The sequence below is a fragment of the Acanthopagrus latus genome, chromosome 19 (genome assembly GCF_904848185.1).
Source record: "Acanthopagrus latus isolate v.2019 chromosome 19, fAcaLat1.1, whole genome shotgun sequence".
In the NCBI taxonomy this organism is placed as follows: Eukaryota; Metazoa; Chordata; class Actinopteri; order Spariformes; family Sparidae; genus Acanthopagrus; species Acanthopagrus latus.
In genome coordinates this window covers 23,657,730-23,683,419 of record NC_051057.1, presented here as the reverse complement: position 1 = coordinate 23,683,419, position 25,690 = coordinate 23,657,730, and the positions used below count along the sequence as shown (strand labels likewise).

The 25,690-nt window shown below is 43.0% G+C and overlaps 3 protein-coding genes and 1 non-coding gene across 9 annotated transcripts in view; 3 read left to right on the top strand and 1 right to left on the bottom strand.

The window, feature by feature from the left end:
- LOC119009057 (NACHT, LRR and PYD domains-containing protein 14-like) overlaps positions 1-25,690 on the top strand; it is a 308,098-nt gene that overhangs the window by 20,795 nt on the left and 261,613 nt on the right. The gene's annotated exons all lie outside the window — the stretch shown is intronic.
- unm_hu7910 (un-named hu7910) overlaps positions 1-25,690 on the top strand; it is a 32,271-nt gene that overhangs the window by 1,203 nt on the left and 5,378 nt on the right. Inside the window, exons 1-20 of one of the 6 annotated variants that reach the window (XM_037080044.1) lie at positions 1,996-2,188; positions 2,274-2,339; positions 3,959-4,165; positions 5,512-5,556; positions 8,031-8,099; positions 19,521-19,574; positions 20,086-20,196; positions 20,545-20,586; positions 21,862-21,897; positions 22,316-22,360; positions 22,759-22,788; positions 22,875-22,907; positions 23,079-23,114; positions 23,727-23,774; positions 24,129-24,233; positions 24,670-24,711; positions 24,796-24,890; positions 25,038-25,124; positions 25,209-25,359; positions 25,619-25,690. The exon at positions 25,619-25,690 is cut by the window's right edge and continues 65 nt beyond it. In XM_037080044.1, the coding sequence (XP_036935939.1) occupies positions 2,011-2,188; positions 2,274-2,339; positions 3,959-4,165; positions 5,512-5,556; positions 8,031-8,099; positions 19,521-19,574; positions 20,086-20,196; positions 20,545-20,586; positions 21,862-21,897; positions 22,316-22,360; positions 22,759-22,788; positions 22,875-22,907; positions 23,079-23,114; positions 23,727-23,774; positions 24,129-24,233; positions 24,670-24,711; positions 24,796-24,890; positions 25,038-25,124; positions 25,209-25,359; positions 25,619-25,690 (1,552 nt within the window). In that variant the 5' untranslated portion in view covers positions 1,996-2,010. Of the gene's footprint in view, positions 1-1,995; positions 2,189-2,273; positions 2,340-3,770; positions 3,842-3,958; positions 4,166-5,511; positions 5,557-8,030; positions 8,100-19,520; positions 19,575-20,085; positions 20,197-20,544; positions 20,587-21,861; positions 21,898-22,315; positions 22,361-22,758; positions 22,789-22,874; positions 22,908-23,078; positions 23,115-23,726; positions 23,775-24,128; positions 24,234-24,669; positions 24,712-24,795; positions 24,891-25,037; positions 25,125-25,208; positions 25,360-25,618 lie in introns of those variants that run through there. The other 5 variants (XM_037080047.1, XM_037080048.1, XM_037080046.1 and 2 more) reach the window with 5 other exon arrangements.
- On the top strand, positions 15,669-19,443 carry LOC119009090 (uncharacterized abhydrolase domain-containing protein DDB_G0269086-like). Its single transcript, XM_037080105.1, has one exon. It carries the CDS (start codon positions 15,678-15,680, stop codon positions 16,917-16,919), a length of 1,242 nt encoding a protein of 413 aa, XP_036936000.1. The 5' UTR covers positions 15,669-15,677; the 3' UTR covers positions 16,920-19,443.
- On the bottom strand, positions 24,315-24,388 carry trnai-aau. Its single transcript has one exon. It is a non-coding gene; the product is annotated as a tRNA-Ile (tRNA).

Sequence of the window (25,690 nt, the reverse complement as noted above, 5' to 3'; positions counted from 1 at the left end):
CGAAACAAACTAAATAATCAAACTCTTTGTTGTCATGACTGAATAAACAAACTGACCTTAAAGGACAACAGGATTTATAATGTTTTACTTTGTTTATATGTGTGGCGGACCCTGCCACCTGTCTAGCTTGAGAACAGCTTGTTTATTCACTGATGGGAAAAAAAATACATATTACAGAGGTTGTATTATTACCTCATTAACTTCTGAATATAAAAATTCTGAGTTTGAAATTTCTATCCAAAACCACTTATTACTGATCTGAAAGATGTTACATATATTAGATTTTCACTAGATAATTATTTGGCTGAATTAATTCACAATACACTATCGCAATATCTGTAGAATATTTTGGGGTCACTCAAATTCATGTTTAACTTCGTTTATTGTGTGTTTTGTCTATTTTTCTTTGCAAATGTATTAACTGAAACTCTTGAGTGTAGAGAGGTGGAGAGGGAGTCTGTAACAATACCTGTAAAAAAAAAAAATGTGTGCAAAACAAACAATCATACTAATTGAAGAAGGAAAAGGCAGCTGGGTGAACTGATAACATGAAAACATCCACAGGGCCTCAGATCAGTCCTGGACTATTTACACAACATGATCATGTGTTTGATAACAGGATGTAAATGTTTAATTTCTTGTTATTGTCAATATGGGTATATCGTGACAGTTAGGGAAACATATCAGAAAACTCATGAAAGATTTAGGACTCAGTACGGGAAACATTTCTCACTGTCTCACTCGTTGTTGGTGTGTCTTTATCCAATTATATTTATTACTTTACTTGTGCATCTTGTCAACTTCTCGTTGCCTTTTATTCCAAACTATATTAATCACAGTATTAATAATGGATGTGCCAGTCATCCAGTAATAAGTTACATTAGTGTTTCGGCTTCATATCAGCATCCTGTTTGTAAAGTGGGAAACTTGGAGATGCATTACTGAACACCTCCATGTTCGCCAACATGTCGTCACTGAGAGCTTCATCTCATGGCTGAAAGTGTTAAACACTGACAGCTGGGACTGAACTGTTGGTTATATTGGTTTAAATTATTTTATCTTGGGCCGGGCAATATATCCGTACTGTATCGTCTTAGACTTTGGATTGCATTATATGACGTAAGTGTTGTCTTGGCCTGTTTTTAAAGGCTGAACTACAGTGAAGTGATGATAATACAGTGTCAGGCACATTATTGTGAACAGATCTGAACCTGGTAGTGATTCACCAGCGTTACACATCAAACCTGTGAGTTCGAACATGATCCTCGTCTGCTGCGGGACATTAAACTTCATGTACTGTCCCCCCGGTTATAGTGACATGTCGACACTGTACCACGTGTGTGTGTGTGTGTGTGTGTGTGTGTGTGTGTGTGTGTGTGTGTGTGTGTGTGTGTGTGAACAAACAAGTGTCAAGGTTATTCTGTGGGGTATTCTGTCCTCTCTGGCATCTCACACACACACACACACACAGTGTCCCTGGGTTTGTCAGCTCTAATAATAGTGGGGATCAGGTTCTGGATGGCCTGTAGACTGTAGCACTGCTGGGAGGAGGAGGAGGAGGAGGAGGAGGAGGAGCTCTTTGTTTCTGTCTTTCTTTCTCCTCGCTCAGTCACTTTCAGTCGTTCTCTCCGTGTGCTGCTTTCCTTTGATGTGTTTCCTGTTTGGATGATCACTAGTTTGGAATATTTGTTCTTTCGGATTGTTTTTATCGCCTTTCATCACGTCATTGATTTCTTTTGTACTTTTTAAACTGCTCTTTCTTAAAGTACTTCATCTTTCTGAAAAGTTTGAGGAGATAAATTTGTAATTGCTCGTTCTTTACTGGAACATTAAGAGTTAGGGTTAGGGCCCATCACTTCAGATTCTTAGATATTTTCTGTATGTTGATGGTGGTTTAGTGTTCAGCCCACTGTGTCTGTCTGGTCTGGATTGTTTGTCTGCACTGGACCCTGTCCGGTTCTGGTCTGGCTTAGTCCTGTTTTTTGCCTGAGCTGAGACCTGAGACGGTCGATGCAGCGCTACCGCCAGTATGGCTCCTCCTACTCCTCCTCCTCGCCCTCCTCAGTCCCTGTAGAGGAGGTCCACACTGCGGAGGAGGAGGAAGAGGTGTACACTGAAGAGGAGGTGTATGAGGAGGAGGCGGAGCCTCTGATACAGGAGGACATGGAGCCCGTGGTCCAGGAGACAGGTAGGATCAGAGTGTGACCTGTTGACCTGGTTTGGTTTGGCTTGGTTCTTATCTGTCCTGGTTTGGTTTGGTTTGGTTTGGTTAGGAGGCATTAATGAGGAGGAGGTCGTGCAGCTGAAGGGGGAAGTGCAGCCTGTCGTAGAGGAGACAGGTAGGGAAGGTTCATGATCTTGTTTTGGCATGGATTGGTTTGGTTTGGTTTGGATTGGTTGGTTGGTTGGTTGGTTGGTTATGAGGTGGAGAGCTGAGCTGACTTTGGGTCTTTGTGGGTTTACTGGTTTGGTTTGACCTTGCATGGTGAGTAGCATGTGTTCAATACTAACTCAATCCCTCCTTCACAGTAAAAGCCCTCCAGCAAACAGAATTGTGTTGGGCTTTTATTTATGCACTTTATGCTGCATTGCAGGTCAGAATTTCCTTGTTGAAACTTTCAGCTTCCGATCTCAAAGTGTTCGAGCTGCAAGACGCCAGACGTGATCATAAAACATCACTGACTGTAACATAATGAGATCCCTCACATGACGCCATCGTTGTGTGACATCAGTCAACTACTCCCTCGTGCAGTCGTGGCTGCAGCAGTCTGGACATGTGGACCTTATCATGTATCCCCCTGGTTTACTTGCAGGACCTTCAGTTCTTCTCAGACTGGGAGCTCTGCGGTTGCATTCTCTGCACTTTACTCAGACCGCTGATCCGTAGTGTAGCTCTGGATGTTGCGGGGGTGTGTGGGCTGCTTCTTCAGTAGTCGTAGTCGGGCGTCTTTTTGGGCTCATGTCCAAAGGCTTTTCACTTTCCATCCATCTTCTGCACTGATGAGTCAACCAGGAGAGGTTTATGTCCATCTGAGACTTGAGGAGCTCAACATTATGTATTGGACAGTAAATAAGACCTTTACCTGTGAAACCTTCTGAAGACTTTAAAATGGCTCCTCACACTTTGTAACTCCATCTCCTCCATTAACACGTGTTGTATAACAGACATTTGAACCCATGAAAATGTCTTTGAGACACTTTGACACATCGCTGCCGTCCCCTCAGTCAGTGAAGGAACCATTCCCATTGTTTCATTGCACTTTTGTACCGAACTGAGAGTCTGATAAAACACCAGGCGGCTATTTCTGGTTTCTGTCTCGAGCACTAATTAGATGTGATCGTGATATAAAAGCAGACATCTGTTGTCATTAGCTGCAGCTGTTTCAGCTGTCAGTGATGGAGGACAAACAGCTGTTGTCAGCTCTCTCTCTCTCTCTCTGTCAGGGTCATGTTGACTCCATGTCTCTCACTCTATTCCTGGGTCGAGCTGCCCAGTGTCTGGTTATCTGGTTATGTGCCTCCATGTTGGTTTGCACTATTTAGCATTTTGTCAAATTCTTGTCTTAATGCTATCGACGACAAATGCTTTATTATAAGATGTAAAAATGTATAAAACTTGAAATATATGTAGTTTTAATAACCCTAATGGCAGTTTCAGTACTGTATGGTCTGATAACTGTCAGTTTTCACAGTGTATCATCATAACATCATGTTTTTATCTTGTGTAACTTGCTTGCATGCCTCTGTCGACCTTTGTCTGACGTGTGAAGTGAAGATATAACCAGGTGTGTCTTCAAACATACGGTAGTCCAAACAGACAGCAAGGTATCTTCACCTACAGGTAACCATAGCAACAGTACTCATACTGCATCCTACTGACTACAACTGCACGCTGTTTTAAATGCAGTGCGATAAGAAGTATAAACAACTTTTAATGTGAACATTTTCATGTCCTCAGAGGGGAAGACGCCGCCAGTAGAGAGCAAGAATGGAAAGAGGACTGAGAAGGGAGGAGGAGGAGGAGGAGGAGGAGGAGGAGGAGGAGACGCAGGAGGAGGTCCTAAGTACTCCATGTTCACCTGGTTCGTGGTCCTGGCTCTGCTGGGAGTCTGGAGCTCTGTGGCTGTGGTCTACTTCGACATCGTGGACTACGACAGCGTCATCGGTATGTAAGACCACCTGCGCCGAGGTCAGCAGGGACTGTTTGTGCTCATATGACTTTCTTATAACTGCATTAAAGGATAAGTTCCATTAAAAAATGTAAATTCTGGGTATTATCTACTCAGGTGGAGTTTCATACACTGTTCACAGTAAAAAAAAAATGTTACAGCATTCTCCCAAAAAAACAACAAAAAATGGCTTCATACAACTCACCCGGCATAAGTTAACACACACCGTGTGTGAAGAGGGTGCAGAAGCTCACACACACCAGATAAGATAGTTGACAAACACAGATGTTAATGTACGACACAATGTGAAGAAATAAGACAAACTGAAACATGTGAAGCATCAGAGACTTTCACAGTTCAGCTGCAGCAAAAACTAATAATGTTGTGTTGTCACATTTGTTGGCCTCATTTCAGGTTCTCAACGGCAACTCAATGTGGTTCACACACGCACACGCACGCAGACACACACGCAGACACACGCACGCACACACACATGCACACGCACACACGCAAACACACACGCACGCACACACGCACGCACACACACACACACGCAGACACACACACACAGAATCACACACACAGAATCACACACAGAATCACACGCAGACACACATGCAGACACACACACGCAGACACACACACGCAGACACACACGCAGACATTGCACTGAAATTTTTAACAAATGCTGGTTTCACGTAGGCGCCTGCTTCTATCTTCATGTGGTTATGACAGTCATACATGACTTTCACAACCTCTTCCTCTCAGACAGACAGACACACACAGTCTCACACACACACGCACACACACGCACACACACACACACACACACACACACACACACAGAGTCATATGAGCCATGTTTATCTTATCTCAAGCTTCATCTCCCATTTGACTGATGAGCTGCTGCCTGTTTGACACTATGGTTGCATCTCACACATTTCTCAGATGGAGACGAGATAAGAGCTGCTGAGCTCAGAGTGTGTGAGGTTAAAGAGCTGAGTCTCTTTGATATTCCTGGAGTTCCCTGTTCAGGTTAAATGACAAGAATGTTAACCTACTTGTGATGTTTACAGTCTTTCAGTGCTGCACTATCTGAAAAAAGTCCTAAAACAGAGCTTGAAGTGGGCCGATATGCTGAATGTTTACATTTTTCTTCAGAGTCAGTGCAGACAGAAATGTGTACATTTAAAATGGAATGACATTGTGACCTTATATTAGAAAGTCAGATCTTTGAGAATCCTGACACCCCTATTTCCCTGGTTCACTCTGCAATGCTATAATCTCCTGTGGCTTCGTCTTCTCTTCCTCTTTTCTCTCTGTGTGTCGTCTCTGCATGCAGCCAGAGCTAAGGAGTTTCGTATGAACTTTTCTGAAGTTTTACAAGGTATGGTCTCAAGATTTAAACATCCACCATCTTTACATTTCCATATAACACTATGTGCTTCCATCAGAGCCATCTGTGTCATCCAGCGACTCCAAGATGGGGATAAAAAAGTGAAGGTCAAAGCTTAGATGGTTCAGAAACTAAGCAAGTAAGAGTAAGAATATGTAGTGTAGGTTAATGAATACGTTCCATTCAGGGGAAACAATATAGATGTAGGTCAGTAAAGAAGAACTGCAGACAAACTAAGAGCTGTTTAATTAAAGCTTTCTGTCAATTAATAGAACATAGTCAAGAAGCTTAGTAGCATCTATTTAAAGCCATTGTTATATTTAGTGACAAGTTATCAGTACCTGTGTCCCGGAACTAGAAACCATAATGGACGTGGTACCAGACACTTTCAGCAAACTGCTTTCAAGATCAACAGCTCTGCTATGAGTTTACACCAATCAGCCAGCATTAAAATCACTGACAGGTGAAGCGAGTAACATCGATCATTTGGTTACAGCGCCGTGTTCTGCTGGGACACCTTGGGGTTTTCATGGCGGAAGCCATTTGACACGCATCACCCACCCAAACTGCTGGACAAAGTGCTGAATATACCTCCTCTTCACAACGGCACATAGTACAGATGTTCAGTCGCATTGGGAATTTGGAGGTCCGGTCGAAGCATCCATTGGATGTGTCAGAGCAAGTCTGATCCAGGGAGGCCCACCTCCCATCCCACAGGACCCAAAGGATCCAGAACCAACACCACGAGTCAGTACTGCATTCACCGTAGGTCCTTTATCGATCAGACATGATCTTTGATGTCCAAAGGATGAATTCAGAGTTTTCTCAGGAAAACATTTGATTGTAACCAGATCATCAATGTTATTTACTTCACCTGTCAGTCAACCGGACTTCATACCAGTCATACCAGTTTGTACCAGTACATTTACTGCTGTCACCAACAAAACCCTGCACATGTTCACCTGAGTTTCATTTAGTTATGAAAACAAGCCGCAGTGAGTGAACACATGCAGAGTGTTTTTTTTCCATCCAGGGCTTCAGACAGGAGAGGCGACGATGTAGGTGGTGAATGTGACCACACACCTTTTTCTAAGAAGAGACAGACAGAGAAAGAGCACAAGACAGATGGAAACTGAAACGCATTTGTTTGGTGCTAATTTCAATATGGTTTCCTACTAAAGCCAAACTAGGCAACGGAAAAAGAGAAACTCAGCGAGGTGAGCGAGGTGGCTGACCTGCCAGATAACCTGAACCACACAACACCATCTTTGCTTGTTGGAGCTTTAAGCTGTTTGAACTCTTTCATTTTCAGTCTCTGACATATTTCTGTTGTACCTCATGCCATTACACATTACATGAAGATCCTTCCAGTCATTAACTCACTTGTGATTAATAAAAACAAATCTCATAAACTTTGATTATATGGCAACTGCATCAAGCTACCTTCTTTAATCGTACCATACACTGTTCACTTAACATCAAGCTTCAAATACTTAACGAAAGGTCGTGTGATGGTTGACAAACAACCTCAGAGACGTGTGATTGGAGTGAATTTATATTGTGAGACAAGATTTTGTGGTGATTTCATAGATGGGTGAGTCAAAAACAGAAGATGACGGACACCATGTGAAACGTTACTGTTTGAGACATCACCGTCCTCGTCCACCACATCCTTCCTCTTCCTATAGCTTCGCTGGTTTAAATGAATAGTTCATGCACTTTGACTTACTGCTGCTATTCAGAAGCTGCATTCTTTGTTTTAATAGCTTGTACAAGAAATTGAGTTCAGCTTCCTGAAATGAAACCATTTTGCTGCAGAAATCTTTAGGCTTTAGTTCAGGTTTAGTTATTATCAAGTGTCATCTCTGTTTGTAACTCTGTGCATTAGCTTGGCAAGCTAACAACGTAAACACAACATAATGTACAGACTTTGGTACAGGCCAGGTCAGAGCTCACGTCTCTACAGGTTCATTTATACAAGAAATGTTTCTTTGTGTTTGAGCTTTTAATCCAAAGCTGCTTTCAGCTCCATGAACACATGCAGTGTATTCTGAGTCCTGTGCTGTGTTGGTCAGGGGTCATGATGATGTCACCACCTTTTATATTTTAGTTATTAGGTAATCAGGCCCATATATGTCCTGATAACATGCTTACCAACATCATTAAGTCTATTTAACTGTTAACGATAGCATCATTTACAGAAGTTATGAGACAGTTTTAACTGTTGATTGACTCTTAAGAACATTTATAAAAGCCTGATGAGTTTCTTATATCACACTTTTTATGCAGTCAGTAGTGGGAACCTTTATTATTCACAGCATATTCACCAGCTGCTCAGGCATGAATTTAAGAGTAGTTTTATTTGGACATTTCTACTTTTAAACCCTCTGTGAGTGTGTTTGTGTCGATGATGGGATGCTGTACGTGTGTCGCTCAGCCTTCCTCTCCTCCTCTTCCTCCCTCAGGGAAGCTGACGGCCTACGACACAGACGGAGACGGAGACTTTGACGTGGAAGATGCTAAAGTTCTGCTCGGCAAGTTCACTTTGATTCTTTTTTTTATTGTGCTTGTTTTCTGTGTGTAGTGTCTGAGGAACTGATGTGGTTTACAGTCATGTGACGGTGCCTCAGCTGTAACATTATCAGTCTTCTCTCTGTGGTTTGAACCCGACTAACGCAGTGAGTGAGTTCAGGCAGATCTGTGTGTCAGTGGGTCTAAAACCAGCCTCGATGATATGTCAGCCCACAGTCACGACACTTTCTGATCGCCTGTTTTGTTACAAGAAAAATCAGCATCCTGATGATGTTAAAGTTCAGAGTTCAGCTGTTGTGAGTTGATGTTTGTAGGAGGTGTAAGAAAAGTCTCGGCCGCCCGTACTAACTGATGATAATCCTTCACTTTCTGTTTGGTTTTCTTCTTATAGTCCAACTGAACACAAGTTAGACAATAATTCAGCTTAACTGTGAATCTACCCATTAAAATGTGGTTGTGCTGCATAAAAATATATGAATATATATCAAGTAGATGCTCGTAAACTCCTTTCGTGTGTTGTTCATTAAGGGTTTTAAATTCTAGTCCAGCTCGATATGAATCAGAGTGACGGAGGACAGCGAGGGTCAATCAACCACAAGGTCTCTCAGTGTGATTACTGCAGAGTCATCTGACGTGGGAGTGAATGCAAACTGACGTAAAGACAAAATCCAAGTTGTCAGAGCGCACGTCCCGCGTACATCGACCTCGATGCAGCGGCCGAGGGTTCGAGTCCGACCTGTGGCGCTCTGCTGCGAGTCATCATGTTTCCTGTCGTCTCTCTAAGCTGTTCAATCAATCAGCCACTAAAGGGGCAAAAAAGAGAAAAGGCCAAATCCAGATGTTAGCGGGTGTTTCTGGGTGTTATTGATGGTCACATGTCGCCATCAGTGTGCACAGTTTGTAATGAAGGAGGTCTGTTTCAGCTCCTCGCTTTGATATTATCCATCGATTTTTACTCGCTTCTAAACAAGTGTTGGCTGCAGATTTTGGACCCCTGACAGTACTTCCTGTACCGTGTTTAGTGTCCTCCATGTGTTATTTCAAACATTAGGATATAGATAAATATAAGAAATATTGTTTCTCTCAGGACTAAATTATAAAAACTTCCCAACATCAGCAAATACATAAAAACGTCAAGAAAAAAAACTCAAGACTTAAAATTCTTAAAAGACTTCATACACTTTATCATCATCTGGACATTGATAATGTCCAAACTGAGCAAACTGAGTTATTTGTATTGTAATAATTGGTTTGTAATTGATTTGTTTTCTGTGTCTGATGGGTTCATCATTGACTCATCATCATTCACAGCAGTCAGACATGTAACTACCAACCTGTATCATCCTGTAAATCTTAAGTTAAGACCCTGAAGAATTTGGTAGGAAATAGAGCCAACATGGCCGCCTCAGCAGACAGACAGGAAGTCAGAGTTTGCCTGACGAGACTGAGACAGGAAGTTATTTGTTGTTGATGGTCTAAATGCGACTTCTTTAACTCACTATCTCTCTCTTTCCCACATCATCATCCTTTATTTTTGCCCTGTTTTTGTTCCGGTTGATCTCCGTTCCTTTGTTCCATCCTCCTTCCTTCCTGCTTTGCATCCTTCTTTCTTGCCCTCGATCTCTTATTATTTCCTCTGTCCTTCTCATTAAATATTCCCTCTCCTCCTTCTTGTCCTATAATTCACTTCCTTTTGGACTCTCCCTCTTTTACCTCCTCCTCGTTTCTACCATCCACTTTTTCGTCTCCACCTCTGCTCCCATCCTGCCTTCCCTCCTTTTCTCTCTCTCGTCAGGCTTGTCCAAAGATGGCGGTGGTAGTGCGAATGCCGAGTCGCTTGAGGAGGTTCTTAATATTTTAGCTGAAGAGGGCTCTGATTGGATCTATGGCTTCTTCACCTTCCTTTATGACGTAGTGTCCTCGCCGGTAGAGCGGGGCGAGGAAGAGGAGGAGGGGAAGGAGGCAGCAGCTGAGATGCAGGAGGAGGGTGGCACGACCTCCTCTGATGACGGGGGGGTCGAAGGGGTCATACTGGACCTCCAGAACCAATAGGAGGACAGGAAGCAGAGCCACAGCCCGTAACAGGGCTCCCTGGTCCCACTGCCGACCTCTGTGGACCAGACTGGGGTGTAGCCCAGTCCAGCTGGAGGAGGATGGGAGTGTGTGTGTTGTGGTGCAGAGGACCTGATGGAGGACGGTCTGGTTTCCACTGCCGGGCCAAACTTGGCAGACTGGGCTCATAGTCCTTGGAAAGAAACTGGAAATATGAGCCTGTACTGGCTCGTGACAAACTGTATATCGGTATTTTTTGGGGCTGCACAATAAGGAAAATCAAAGTCAAATTGGGATAATTTTGACAGATAGTATCATTATCATGATTACTGGGAACAACACATTTTTCATTTTCACTTTAAACTTTTGTTGGAGTCTGTACTAGGAAATAAACAATCAGTATACCACTGATTGTGATAAGAATCTCTCACAATTGGTCGATCATGGGGAACTTCAGTTATCAGGATAATCACATGACAGACTTGAGATCCAGCCCCCTGATGTACAGATACTGAGACTGTTTCCTTCTTTGCTTTCTTTGCCTGAGCCTGTCACTATGTCTGAAGGCACAGCTTGATGTTGGATGTGTGTAAATTATGGGTTCACCGATGATCTTTCAATCAAATAACTAGTTTAGAAATGTGCTTCTGTGGCTCTGAAGCAGCATCTTGTCACACAGTGTCCGGCCCACAGCACCACCTGACGAGAACCTTTTCAGCTACTTCAGTGTTTGACAAGGTTAAATCTCCATATTATATCGTTATCATCATATTAGACTACATATGGACTTACATTCGTGCCGTCTTCTGGTTTTAAAGGGTAATTATAGTAAAGTGATGTCATGCTGATCTACTTCCTCTCTACATTATTGTCACAATATCAAGCAGAAATATTGTGATATTTGATTTGGTAACACTTTATAATAACCATCATTAATATATGGTAAGAATGAAACTTTAGTTAACAATAATAAAATGCTTTATAAACCATTTATAAAGCAGTGATTCATGTTTAGTTGCTACTGATATCTATAATTTCTTGTCGATGGTAAATACATACTGTGAAGGACGGCCATTATAAAGTTGTAACTGATTTATAACTTTATAAACCTTTACAGTAGCTTAATGAACGAGGCGACAGTTAACACTAAAGTAATATTCTTGTAGTGTGTGATGGAATCTACCATGATGTTTAACAGTAACGTTATCATGTAACTGAAAGGTTGAACAGTTGGTTGTAACGACACAACAAAGCTGCTTACAGAACCGATTACAGTTGTATTGATTATATTTTGCTGAATGATGAATTGATGACTGTTTGTACAGCTGAACAGTTTGTGGCCCTCAACAACTTCAGATATTGAACCATCAGTAAAACACGTTATGGCGGCCATTTTACTTTCCACCATGACTGAAGTGTCGAGGTGAATCATTTGGTAAAGTTTGGGGCCCTGAAAATGTTCAGATATGGAGCCATGTGGCGGCCATTTTGAGTCAAATTTTGGTGCAAAATTTGTGGCATAATCCAGTTAAGGGAGAAAGTAAAATGGCCGCCATGATACCACAAACTATCACTGAACAGGCATGTAGACACGAGTGCAGTTTGTGGAGCACAATGGCTCCCGTGCATGACTTTAATAGACTGCAGCCATTGTTAAAGTCAGAAGTCAGAGTATTTGCTGTGTGACCGTCTGCACTCATCCTCTGTTTGTCACTAACATGAGTTTCTGTTGACCTTTGTCACACTAAATGACATGTGTAACATTAACCAGCTAGAACAGACTGACAGAATAAACAGAGTGTCGTGAATTAGTGTAAAACTCTGGATTTGATTCTTCTCATCGTTCTTATTTCTCTGTAAAATGGATGCATTTCATTTCTGAAGGCAGCTGATGATCTTTGTGTGACATGAAGCAGGTAGTTTTCATTAACTCGCTCTGCTGTCTGTCTGTTCAGATGACAGGAAGTTAAAGGGTCCTGCTCTCAGGAGAGACAGGCTGAGAAAAGGTACTGAGCAAAACATTTTTATATGTGTGGACATTTCATCCACTGAGACTCTGCTAAGATCTCCTGGTCTGTTTCCAAATCTTACAGAGGACAAGAAGGAGGTGAAGGAGAAAGGTAAAAGTAAAGGTACTGCCTCACGTTCCTGTGTTACCGCATGTTTGATCCTGAGTAAGTGAATGAATCTGGAAGCATGTGTGACACTGCAGCGTCGACTCGTGTGAACGTCAGAGTTAATTCAGTTTCTAAACTTGCATGTCAGGGCTCAGATGCACCGCATCGACTTCAACCAAACTAACAGTGACGAAGGACAACTGATGTGTCTCAGTCAGAAAGATGCACTTAAACGCACCACAAAGACTGCAGCCGACAGCCAACCAGCTTGTGTGTTCTGCATCTGATCAATAAGCTCTTCATACCAGCAGGTGGAGGTAGTCTGTAGTCACTGAACCTCTGGCTAATATTTGCACTTTGAATGGAGAGTACGCTGCGTAAAGGTTGAAAATGGCTCTGCCGTTGGCGGCCTTTGGTGTTTTGGTTGCAAAAGTAGAGAGAAAGCGGCTCAGCTAACCCCTACACAGCTTAGAAAATATGGTTTGAGTTCAAATAACTACGTTACTTCAGTTATGAATGTTCCTGTTTTTCATATGTAACTTCAGTTAAACTGTACGAACAGTCTCCTGGATGAAAGTCCTGTGACTCTTTCCTTCATGCTTCTCGTCTGACTTAATATTTGTTGTGTTGTTGCTCATCGTTTTGGATGATAGTAGCTTGAACATTTGTACCTTAAATTGACTGCTGGACACACTTGGTGTGTTCAGTTGGCTGCAGAGTGAAAATGAAAGGTTCATATTGTAGTTTACAGTTCAGTATCTTCGGTGGCTTGTCGGCTGGTTTATCTACCAGTCTGATGGATCAACAAACACTTCCCTTTGGCTTTAATTTCTTCCTCTTCTGCGAGGAAGTAAAGTCACTTCCACCTGTTGGTATAAAGCTTCAGGGTGATGTCAGGCACACAGAGGTAATTAGATCAGTAAAGAACTTTTCACGTATCTTCTAACTTTTAATGTCTCTGCTTGTTGTAGACACGTCAACACACAGTCTGCTTGGATTTACCGTGTCTTTGCATGAAATTTGTAAGATATTAGTTCAAACATTGTATTAACCAAAGCTTTACCTGATTAGAGTAAACTCATGTAAAACATGTAAATTAGGTTTGCAGACTGTCATATTCCAGGAACAGCTCAGTCAGCTGAAGAAGAAATCCTTAAGCTCGTTGATGCAGTCTCTTTCTTTTTATACACATCATAGATAAGATGAACGACCTGTCGGCTCCTTAGGAGTGAAGCCATCACATCACAGTCGCCCCCTGGTGGCTGGCTGCAGTACAGGCTTTAAAAAATCAGCACACATGACAAACGACTTGTGTTTTGAGGCGTGAGCACCTTTTTGTGTTGAGTGTGTTGTGGCAGCAGTTTGTTTCACCTGCTTTGATGATATGAACTTTGATTTCTGCACATTGAGCTTCAGTATCAAAGAGTTTGTGTGTGTGTGTCATCCTAGAAGACAAGACGCTAGACGCCACAGATCAAGAGATAAAACTCCCAAAAGGTAGAGTTGTAGTCAGTCTGTGTTTGTGTGTGTGAGTCAGTTTGGACCACAGATTAATCCTGTGTCGTCTCCATCTGACTGTGGAAGTTGGTAACGTGAGCTCACCATGTGAATGAACGATTTGATATCCAGCTCTTTGTTACCGCGGAGCTGTTTGTGAAACGCTGTGTCTCCTCTGTGGTAGACGACACAGCAGACGAGCCTGCTGCCAGAACCAACCGGACCAGAGGTACTGAAACCTGCCGCCTGCACGTCTGAACAAAACACTGTGTTTGGTCTGACTTGTATTCAAGGCATGGTGTTGGTCTGATATCTTAAATGATCTAATGCACGTTTATCACAAACTTTTTAAAAAATGTCTTTCTTGACTTTTATCATAAAATCCATGAATGAATCATTTTATTTAACAGTTGTGATATATTCCATGAAACAATATGTTTTTATTTTATTTTGCTGAATTTGTCAAAAACGAGGATCTCATGTTATCTTAACAGATATATATATATAATATGTGTGAATATATAATATATATATATTATATATTACAAAAACTCAGTTTGTGCGCTAACACCTTTAACTTACTAGCTACAGTGAAGATTCTGGATTAAAAAGGGTGTAAATAACATTTTTTTCAAATAAATTTGGGATCTCAGGACTTCTGAAAGACTGTTTCATGTTTTTGGTTGTTTTTGCGTTTTGAAATTAGTCCTCAGCTACTTCAGCTGTTTAGGAGAAATCAAAACTTCACCTGACTTTCCATCAACATGGAGGGAGGAGATAATAGTTGGATTTACATTTCTGAGCGAGTTTATCATTTAAATGTGAACACTTTCTGGTTTCTTTACTCCTTAATGACAGTAAACTGAACTTCTTTTATCATTCGAAGACGTCATCTCGGACTTTTTGAAACACTGATGGACATTTTCTTGACCTTTTCTGACCAAACAAGTAAGCGATTAATTGAGGAAGTAAGTGACAGATAGTCTTTTGTGGCGTAATCTTTCCAGCCTGTCATATTGGCAGAAATGTTCATTTCAGGTTGAGACTGATTTTTAATTTTAAAGCCTGTATCAGCTGATATTATCGCTCATATAATCCATCATCAGCCTCACTAACAGACATTAAACAGCAACATTTCAGTATGATAATATTCTTATAAAATCATTTACAAATTAAGTTTTATTAACATTTAGTTTTTCATTGAAAAACGTTGCTGTGTTCGTTGGTGTGCTGTATGGAACGTGTACTGGGTGATGATGTCATCACCCCTGACTGTGATGTCACTTCCACATTTCTAACAGCTCCATGTTTGCTGTGTGTTCTCACGTTAACGACTGAGTGTCAACGACCGCTGTGTTCGATTCATGTGAACGATCACCACCTTCAATCCAAACCTCAGACCGACCTGTCGGAGGCGCCGCGCTGCGCTCCGCCCTGAAGGAGGAGCTGAGGATGATCCACAGGAAGATGGAGGCCAAGAGGATCGCTCGCATCGCTCTGACCGAGATCAGGGCCTTCCTCGCCGAAGAGGAGGAGGAGAGGGAGGCGGCCTGGGTGCTGAAGATGAAGACGTTGGAGGCTGCCCAGAAGCACCTGAGGGAGGAGAAGGAGAGAGTAGAGAAGGAGAGGATGGAGAAGGAGAAGGCAGAGAAGGAGAGGACGGAGAAGGAGAGGATGGAGAAGGAGAAGGCAGAGAAGGAGAAGGCAGAGAAGGAGAGGACGGAGAAGGAGAGGATGGAGAAGGAGAGGATGGAGAAGGAGAGGACGGAGAAGGAAAAGATGGAGAAGGAGAAAGCAGAGAAGGAGAGGATGGAGAAGGAGAAGGCAGAGAAGGAGAGGATGGAGAAGGAGAGGATGGAGAAGGAGAGGACGGAGAAGGAAAAGATGGAGAAGGAGAAAGCAGAGAAGGAGAGGATGGAGAAGGAGAGGATGGAGAAGGAGAGGACAGAGAAGTTGGCTCGAGAGAGGGCAGAAAAAGAGAGACAAGAGATGGAGAGATTGGCCAAAGAAAAGGCAGCCAAGGAGGAAAGGGAGCGACTGGAGCGAGAGAGGGCAGAGAAGGAAAAGATGGAGAGAGAGCGCCTGGCCAGGGAAAAGGCAGAGAGGGAACAACGGGAGAAAGAAAGACTGGAAAGAGAGAGTGCTGAGAAGGAGAGGATGGAGAGGGAGCGCATCGCAAAAGAGAGGGAAAGAATAGCCAGAGAGAAGGCAGAGAAGGAGAGGCTTGAGAAAGAAAGGATGGCCAAAGAGAAAGCGGAGAAAGAAAGGCTGGAGAGGGAACGCATCGCTCAGGAAAGAGAGCGAATAGCCAGAGAGAAGGAGCGACAAGAGAGAGAACGACTGGCCAAAGAAAGAGCAGAAAAAGAAAGACTTGAGAAAGAGAGACTGGAGAGGGAACGTGTCGCTAAAGAGAGAGAACGAATCGCAAGGGAGAAGGAGAAGATGGAGCGAGAGAGGGCTGAAAAGGAACGACTGGCCAAAGAAAGAGCAGAGAAGGAGAGGCTGGAGAGAGAACGCATCGCTAAGGAAAGAGAAAGAATCGCCAGAGAGAAGGAGAGAGCAGAAAAGGAAAGACTGGAGAAAGAAAGACTAGCCAGAGAGAAGGAAAGGATGGAGAGGGAACGCATCGCCAGGGAACGAGCGAGAGCTGCTCAAGAGAAGGAGAGATTAGAGAAAGCAGCTAAAGAGAAAGCAGAGCAAGAAAGGTTGGAGAAGGAAAGAGCAGCGAGACAGGAGAGAGAACGACTCGCAAAGGAAAGAGAGAGAATCGCCCGGGAGAAGGAGAGAACGGAACAGGTGAGGGCAGAGAAGGAGAGAACGGAACAGGTGAGGGCAGAGAAGGAGAGGATGGAGAAAGTGAAGGCAGCGAGGGAAAAGTTTGAGCGTGAACGGGCCGAGAAGGAGAAAGCAGCCCGTGAGAAGGAGCTGATGGAGAGGCAGAGGCTCGCCAGAGACAAAGCTCTCCGGGACAAGATGGAGGCGGAGAGGCTGGCGAGGGAGAGAGAACGCACCGCCGTGAAGGTGGAAGTGAAGAAACAAGAAGGTGTCGAGAGGAAAGCAAACGCCACGCAGCCGAAAGCTCCGGCAGCAGAGGAGAGACGAGTGTCATCGGTCAGGAGAGAAGAGAAGACGGCTGACGGAGGAAAGAAGAAATGACAGAGGCACAAAGTTACTCTGTCACTGATGGTGCTGCACTGTGGTCGTCTTCAGTTCAATACTCTGAATCCTTTAACACAAGGCGACACGTTGTCCTGAGACCAGACTGGATATGGGAGAGATGTTGATAGGTTGTTCCTGTCCTAAGTGTAGATGGTGAAGTTTCATATTGGCCAAGATCAATAATTATAAATCATGTTTAAATAAAAAGAAAAAGTCAGATTCAACATGTTTGTTTTGAGTTCAGCCACTTTATAAAGACTCACAGGTTATAATTACATTAACACAACAATGAAAAACACACTATTGAATAAAAATACTGCCGTACCGACAAGCTGACCAACTACTTCCTCTCCATCAGAACTCTTATTCTCACTCTGCTGTCGACTGGTTGTGCTTTTTGTGTTTTTCTTGTGGTTGGTTTGTAAAATACTTTAGATTGTGGCTTGTGAGTTATAGTTTCCTGAGTCATCACATGGACCACTTTGGCTGTTGTAGTGTCTCTGGGCTCGTAGGTGGAGCAAACGGGCCGGGTGGTGGAGCAGCGGCGGACAGAACCGGCCTGTCCGCTCCACCTAACAACAATTAAAGTGAAGTGATGTCATTTTCTGAACCTACTGGACTGTTTTACTTGTTCTTATATTTGTCTTATCCACATCACTGATGACAACCATAAATCACATTGTGTTAATATTTTGTAAAAGTGCCAGTAGTCATCCCTGTGATACCGTCACTGATCGATATCGAGATCTTTGGTCAAAGATATCGTGACGTTTGATGTCACAGTTTCAGGTTTCAGTGTCTTTGAGTTCTGACTTCACTTAAAACTTCTTCAGTGTGAAAACAATGAAGGAACTGAAAGATTCAGTTGTGATTTCATGTTGTTTTTGAGATTTTCTTTCACTCAGATTGTATTTTTGTTGCTGCCTTGTTTTTGTTCCTTGTTCGCAGGAGGTTTTGGTGCCTTCACTGTTTGACCCGTTTGGCTCTGATCTGCCCGATGAGTTCAACTTGTTAAGTTTTATTCTGAGCGTTGGTTAAACATAAGTCATTTAATGCGTCTTGCTAGGAGAGAATCTGGGTCAATGGATGATGAGTGTCAGGGTGATAGAGGTTAAAACTCAAGCTGGAACTAACTTTCATTGTCATTATCGATTAATCCGTCTATTCGTCTTGATGACTGGATTAGTTGTTTGGTCTATGAAATATTAGTTTCCTCCTCAGATGTCTTGTTTTGTTTACTGTCACAGAGGAAAGAAACCAGAAAATATTCATATTAACAATCTGTGAACAGAGAATTTAGACTTTTTTGGTGTTTTCCATCCATCCGTCCATCCCATTCTCATGGAAATTATATATCCAGGATGCCTCGAGGGAATTTCTTCAAATTGTAGAGTCGAGGATGAACTGAGGAGAATCTGGTGTTCAGAGGTTTCTGTGGCCTTTTCTTCTAACATGATATCTCAGGATCGCCTCTTTTAATGTGTTTCACTTGAACTCAATGATGGACTGATTAGAATTTAGTGGTTAAAGATTATTATGACCACAATAAACACATTTTTGGCCATTAGTCATGATTTCATACACAACTGTCTGCCCAGACAAAATTATCTTCTGGTCTTTTTCAGCGCCACAGATCAGGAACTGAAACTTGACATGTGCTTGTAGTCGCTCTTAAAAAATGACTCAATCAAATCTCATCCATCGTTCTGTTTAAACGTCTCGTCAGCGTGGTGCATTTTTCAGCTGATTTGACTGCAGGACAGAAACTAGAGCGTTGGATATTTTATTTAATTAGTAACAGTTTCAAAGATGGACGTCGAGTTTATGTTTTGCTCTGTGTTCTGCGCCTTGAGCTCAGGGCTTCAGTCTCGCTGCACATTCAGTCAACAGAAATCATTTTGCTTTTCCTTCAAAATGTGAGAAAATCTCTGATGAATAAATCTTGGTTTTCAAGTCGAGATGTTCCTGTCTTCCTTCATGGTGTGTGGAGAAATGCAGCGCTACATGAAAACTCTTCTTCTAAAATGTCTTGAAAGAGAGAATGAGTAGTGAACATCACATCCTCCTCTTTCTATTCAGCGCTATCTTTCTCCACCACAGTTTCCTCCTCCGCTCGCTCTTGTCGGCTGTTGTTTCCTTTCCAGAAAACGTTATCAGGCTTCTGTGACTGTCGACCTCCTCACTGCTGCTTGTGTCGGGTTTGTTCTCCTACATAATAATAAAATAAATTGATTGGAGCGCTGCTGTTTTCTTTGCGGCACTGTTGCACCCGACTGTAAACCACAATCAGTTATGAATATGTTCTGCATGTTGTCATTTTCCTGCTCAAACTGTTTTTGTCTCATCGTCTTGATAAAACCGACAGATTGAGTTCTGACACAGTGAACAAAATGTCCTCAGCATCGTCAGAGTTTGGACACTCAGGTTTTAAAAGGACATTTCAGTTGTGATGTCGAGATAAAGGGAAACATCTCATGAACGACCTCCTGCTTTGCTTTGGGATTCTTTTAAATCCTTCGTGTGTTTCCAGAGAGACGAACTCTGATATTGTGCACAGTGTGTCTGATTTCTACTCCTGAACTTCTGATCACTGAACAGGACTGAAAGAGCCGAACACACCACATGTGAGCAGTTCACCTGAGGAGGAGACAGGTGAGCACACACACACACACACACACACACACACACACACACACACACACACACACACACACACACACACACACACACACACACACACACACAGTCAGTGTGGTCCTCTGGGTCTGCTGTCTGTTGTCTCGCAGACACTCGAGCTCACTCTGACCTGATACCTGAGAAATCCACCTGGTCGGTGTTTCTCCTTGTTCCCAGCCGTGAGTTCTGACCCGAGGGCCCGTCTGCCTCACCTGACCTCTGCTCAGCGTAACTGATCCCACGTCTGCGTCACACGAGACTAGAAACTGTAACATCCACACAAAGAGTCGCAGACAAACTGAGGCTTCGTATCAGCTCCACCCTGCTTCACTTTCACACCCACAGCCAAAATTACAATCATGACACGTCAGAACATTTAATGAACATGAAGAGTTTTTACATTTTTAAATATACACATGAATAAATATATCACACATGTATCCTGTCTGCATGCTGTCCTGCATCTCCAATGTTTTCAAAACCAAAGAAACTGCAGAGAAGTTAGTGGAAACAATGAGTCAGCACACTGCAGAGTCACAGGAGGCGGAGCCAACAGAGGCCACGCCCCCCAACACCCCACCCGAGGAGACTGCATCAGGTGTGTACAGTATGTTATAATGTATATTATAAGACTGTTAAGCACTCAGTAATAAATCATGAAGAGATGAGAGGAATTCACTGACGTCCATCCCTTTATATTTATATTTATATTTATATTTATATTTATATTTATATTTATATTTATATTTATATTTATGACCAAATAAAACTGTTAATGTTTCTATTTAGAGCCTCCAAACTGGTTTATGACACAATAATTATAAAATAAAATGAATAATTCTCTTCTACTTTTTAACAGAAGAGATTTATTTAAAAAAAAAAAGAAGGAGAAGAAGAATGTGAAGTTCTTTATTCTTGAATTCAAACAGTCAGTTTTCTTTGTCAGTCCCAGAGAGCGGCCCCTCACCTGAGCACAGTGATGATGAAGGTACGTTAGTAACACAGATCGTCGCAGGTTTTCTGTCTAACTGATGAAATAGAAGGTGCGGCTGTTTGTGAGCTGCTGTCATGTTTGAACGCTACTTCTTCCTCTTTGTGCCATCATTATTTTTTACCTGTTTCTTTGCTTGTGTGTCTGCAACACTGTATGGCCGAAACTATGTGGACACCACAGTCCTCATGCCTGATTGTCCTCATTGCCTTATTTAAAGGTGCAATTAGTGAAATAAGGCCAGAAGTTGAAGGCACATCACATGGCAGCCACTTTCACACTCTGGGTCTGAAGCTGAAATGCTTCCCTGCTGTGTTTCAGGTGACCTGTGACCTGTAAATGTAGGGAATCTGACAAATAGTCCTCATTTCACCACTTCCTGTTTGATCAGCAACTGAACTGACAATGAACAGTGAAAATTTGGAGGGACATATCTGATAAACCTTCAGTCAGACAGCAGCTAACTTTAGCATCCAGCCGCTTCCAGCCAGCAACCGCCGAGGCCGAAGCCATCGTGTTTATTTCAGTCCATCCCATTATTGTGAACGCAGAATCTCAGGAACACATCGAGTGAATGTCTTCAGATCTGGTACAAACCTCCACTGTGACTCAAGGATGAGCTGATTAGAATTTGAATTAAGATCAGAGGTCGAGGTCCCTGTGACATCATCATATTCCACACAACATGTTCAGCGCCGCAGGTCTGAAACAACCTGACTGGTGCAAATAACCACGACGTGTCATGTAGTCTCTGAAATATCAACACATCTGGTGTGAAACACACCTGATGTGATCGAATGGTGATATTGACTAGAATGTGGTTGGATGCTAACATTAGCTCACTGGTTATCAAATATGTTGCTTTACCTCAAAATATGCGTCGACGTCCCTCCAGGTTTTCACTGTCTTCACCCTTTTTGAGTTATTGATGATTTATCAGATTCACTAAGTTTATAAAATCCGGCATCCTGGAAACAATTATCGCAGCTTTTGAGTTTCCACATCGGAGGAAACGAACGCCGTGTGAATGTCGTCTACGAGCCGGACTGTTCATGTGTCCACATACTTACGGCCACATTGTGTGCATACAGCAGACACTCTGATTGGTTGCATCAGTCTTTCACAATGCAAAGTAATCTGCCTGCTGTCTGCCCTCACTGTGATCAACCTGTGTGATCAGCGTGTGCTTGTGTGTGTGTGTGTGTGTGTGTGTGTGTGTGTGTGTGTGTGTGTGTGTGTGTGTGTGTGTGTGTGTGTGTGTGTCTGATCCAGGCTCTAGATTTTATGATGTGGAGTCTGAAATCCAAGGTTGGTCCTGCTCTCACCAGCTTAGCAGCTGCTGCACTTTGTGTTTGGATGTTTGTGATGTTTCCTGCACGGGTGATGTTGCATGATGATGTCAGTCGATCAGTGATGATTGATTATCTGTTATCAGGTATTTTTAATAAGTACCAGGAGGGTAAAGGTTGAATGTAACTGCCTTACTCTGAAGCTTTGATGGGTGCTTCCGCTGTGTCCGTCTAACAATTGTCTTTTTGCCGTTATTATATTAAAATTGATCATTTTGTAACCCAGAACTGTTGATTGAGCTGATCAGTTTTAACTTCTGATGGAAAGTTTCTGCCCCTGCACATCCTGTTGATATGCTACAGGACTGATTATCATCTGATTACACGTGTGTGTGTGTGTGTGTATCTGTATTTTAAGTGTGTTTTGGTATCTGCAGCTGCCGTCCCTCTGCCGGCGCTGGTGGAAGACGACTTTGTACCAGGTTGGTTAAACACAGTCTGTCCTTCCTCTCTTCATAGCTAGAGAAACAACTAATGATGATGAAGGTGGTGATGATGATGATAAAACAAAAGAAATCAACGAAGAGACTCAATAGAACATTCACATAAATAAGGCACGAGTTCACCCAGAAGCAGAAATTGATCATTATTAATCATTACAGCCAACAAACAGAAGCACATGTGTGTAATGATCAGTTATGAGTTTGCATGAATTCAAAAGAAACTAAGTATTGACATTAAACCATGAAGCCGCAGGATCTCCCTCTGAATCAGGGTGAGAACTTTGAAGTGACATGATTGTGTTTAACCTCAGAGTCATTATGAGTTTAGCAGCCGCGTGTTTCAGCTGCTGAGAGAAACTTTACTGTGTGTGTTGCAGACGATCCTGGAGACGGATCACACACTCACGGTGAGGAAGTCTGTTTGTCTGCGTCCTCTGTTTTTACCAAATGATCACAGTTTTATAATGAATCCTTTATCGTCTTCTTGTTTCAGAGGATCAAGCCGACGGCATCGACACAACTGGAGGTGAGACAAACAGGATGACGTGTAATCAGAACCAGAACCAGCAGTCTAGATGCTGTAGGAGCAATTGGTTCTGATCCAGTTATCAGAAGTCGCTGATCGAGCTTTTCATACGTGGTATGTTTGGTACCAAGAGAAGCAGCGGAGATTAACTGTTGATGTTTCCTGTTGCAGTTCTGTTGGAGGAGCCGCCGCCAGAGGAGAGCGAAGGTGAGTCAGAAGGTCCGGTCATCATCTCCTCCTCCTGCTGATGGAAGTCAGACGAAGGTTCAGAGTCCACAGAACATTTCTGAAGCTTCTCAGTGAAACAGAGCCGCTCACATCTAACATATTACGATCATTTAATCTGCTCCAAATGAGGCTAAACATTCATAGTTTCTGTTGAGCAGGACGATGATGAGCTCACACAGTAACAGTTTTCCATTTGCTGTTGTGGAAACATAGTTTAGTTAATCACGTCCTCGGATGACGGATGAAGACGTTTGAGTTTAACTTCCATGTTTGTGTCACCAGAGTCGGTGCAGTTACTGGATGTAACCTCAGTTCTATGAGCTTCTTGATGTCGCAGCTGCAGTAAAGCTCATTGTTTCTGACGATGAAGAAAGCGATGCACTGCGAGCACACAGTCGTGTTGGAGGAGACGACGGATGTGACGTCACAGTTATATTGTTACTGTGAAGTCCAGCTGGCCACAATGATCATCAAGTCGTATTCTGGACTTTCTCCAGTGTTAATCACTGAACTGTTGTGAAGTGTTTGTATGTGATTGTGACTCTGACATGAACAATAAATCTTGATGTTGGATTTTTTTTGTTTCTCTAGTGGAGTCGGGACAATATTTAACCAGCTCCAAGTTCACACAGGAAGCAGGTACAGTGTGAATGTTTCAGTGTTGTCTTAGATTTGATTTATTTGTTCTGTAGATGAAGAAGCTCTTAGTTTACACCGAGTAGAGATTTTCATTGGTATTTCCTGTTTTTAGTATATTTGTGTGGTTCTGTCTGAACCCTGAAATATCCTGACAGACAGAAAGAGCTGGAGAAAAGTCCAGGAGCATCAGTGACCCGTACTGAGTCACTTCAGAGGAAATTTTAGATTTCTTTTTTGAAACATACAAGAAAACTCAGTAAACATAAAAGAAAGATCGTTTTATGCTCTGAATTTGTTCTGGAAGTCAGTGAAATGTCATTAAACTCATATTGTGGGCTGATCGCGTCCCTGCAGGACCAGCTGAAGAAGCAGGGATCCAACCCGAGCCGACAGCAGCAGCAGAACCAGCACCAGCACCAGCACCACAGACTGAAACAGAAAGTGATCCAGCAGGAGATGGTGAGCATTAGTCAAGATGTTCAGACGCACATGTTGTTTGTGGTGAGAGGCGTGAAGTGAGACTCTGATTTAAAAGTCAGTTGGCCCGTACGGGGATCGAACCCGCGACCTTGGCGTTATTAGCACCACGCTCTAACCAACTGAGCTAACCGGCCATGAGGTTGTCCCTGCAGTCATACAAAGTTTGCCCTAATCAGCAGTGAATATATTACCAGCTGTAGCTTCTTGGAAACTAGCGCTCTGCTTCTAAACAAAGAGTCACAAACAGAAACAGTCACGTATGTCAGCAGCAGTGAAACTCCTCCATCTACTGGCCCGAGGTGAGACGACCTCCCACCATCAGGGTTTAGAATCCAGAATTTGGCTCCTCGTCGCTGGAGAAAAATATTGAATATGGTGAATATTCGGTGTTAACGTCTCTTCTGCTGTGTCACAGGAACAACAGAGAAACAGGTCGAAGAAAAGCCCAAAGAAAAAGGTAAAAATCTGAGAGAGGAAAATACGCTATTTGTTTTTCACTGACGCAGCTTCTCACAATTTACTCTTCCGTTCTCTTTTATAGTCTCTCCTCCAAAGAAGAAGAAACCAAAGTTACTGAATAAGTTTGATAAAACCATCAAAGCAGAAATTGATGCTGCAGAAAAGCTCCGCAAGAAGGTAAAGAAACGACGTCCGTGCATTCATGTTATTGATTTTTAAAGTGACATCATGCTGTAGAAAAAAGCTGAACTGGTAGTTCGAGTTGAAATGATCCATGATGTTTATATTTAAAGCATTTCTTTCTTCATGCATCGTATCTGTCAGGGTAAGTTGGAGGAGGCACTGAGAGCGTTCGAGACGTTGGTGCAGCTTCATCCTCAGAGCCCCCGCGCTCGCTACGGCCGAGCCCAGGTACTGAGCAGCACACCTGAGCAGCGCTGCAGCACGGTGAGGTGTGGAAGTGTGTGATACCAGCTGTTACTGTGTGTGTGGCAGACGGAGGACGACATGGCGGAGAAGATGCGCAGTAACGACATGCTGCAGAGAGCCATCAACAGCTACAGAGACGCCGCTGAGCTGCCCGACGTGACGCCCGACCTCCTGAGGGCGGCGCTGAAGAGACGCGCCGAGCGACAGCAGTTCCTGGGTAACAGATATTATCACTGCTGCTGCTGCTGCTTAACCTGTTAGCTTCATGACAAGAACAGTTTCTGTAGTCTTCATAGTGGTGAGTAATATTTCATAACTCAGTTGGTCCATACAGGGATCAAACCCACAGTCTTAGCATTATTAGCACCACATGCTAACCAACTGAGCTAAACTGCCATTTTGACAAAGTTGGTGAGGACGACTGACATGTCTGATGGACTGAGAGCTGTGTTCGCTCGTCTGTGTTTGTCTCTCAGGTCGGATGCGTGGCTCTCTGGCGACTCTGGAGCGGTTGACTCAGATCTTTCCGGAAGACATCGGTCTGAAGA

Bases quoted from the DNA above. Each gene is read 5' to 3' on its own strand.
- LOC119009090 (XM_037080105.1), top strand. From the start codon at position 15,678: ATGGAGAAGGAGAGGATGGAGAAGGAGAGGACAGAGAAGTTGGCTCGA.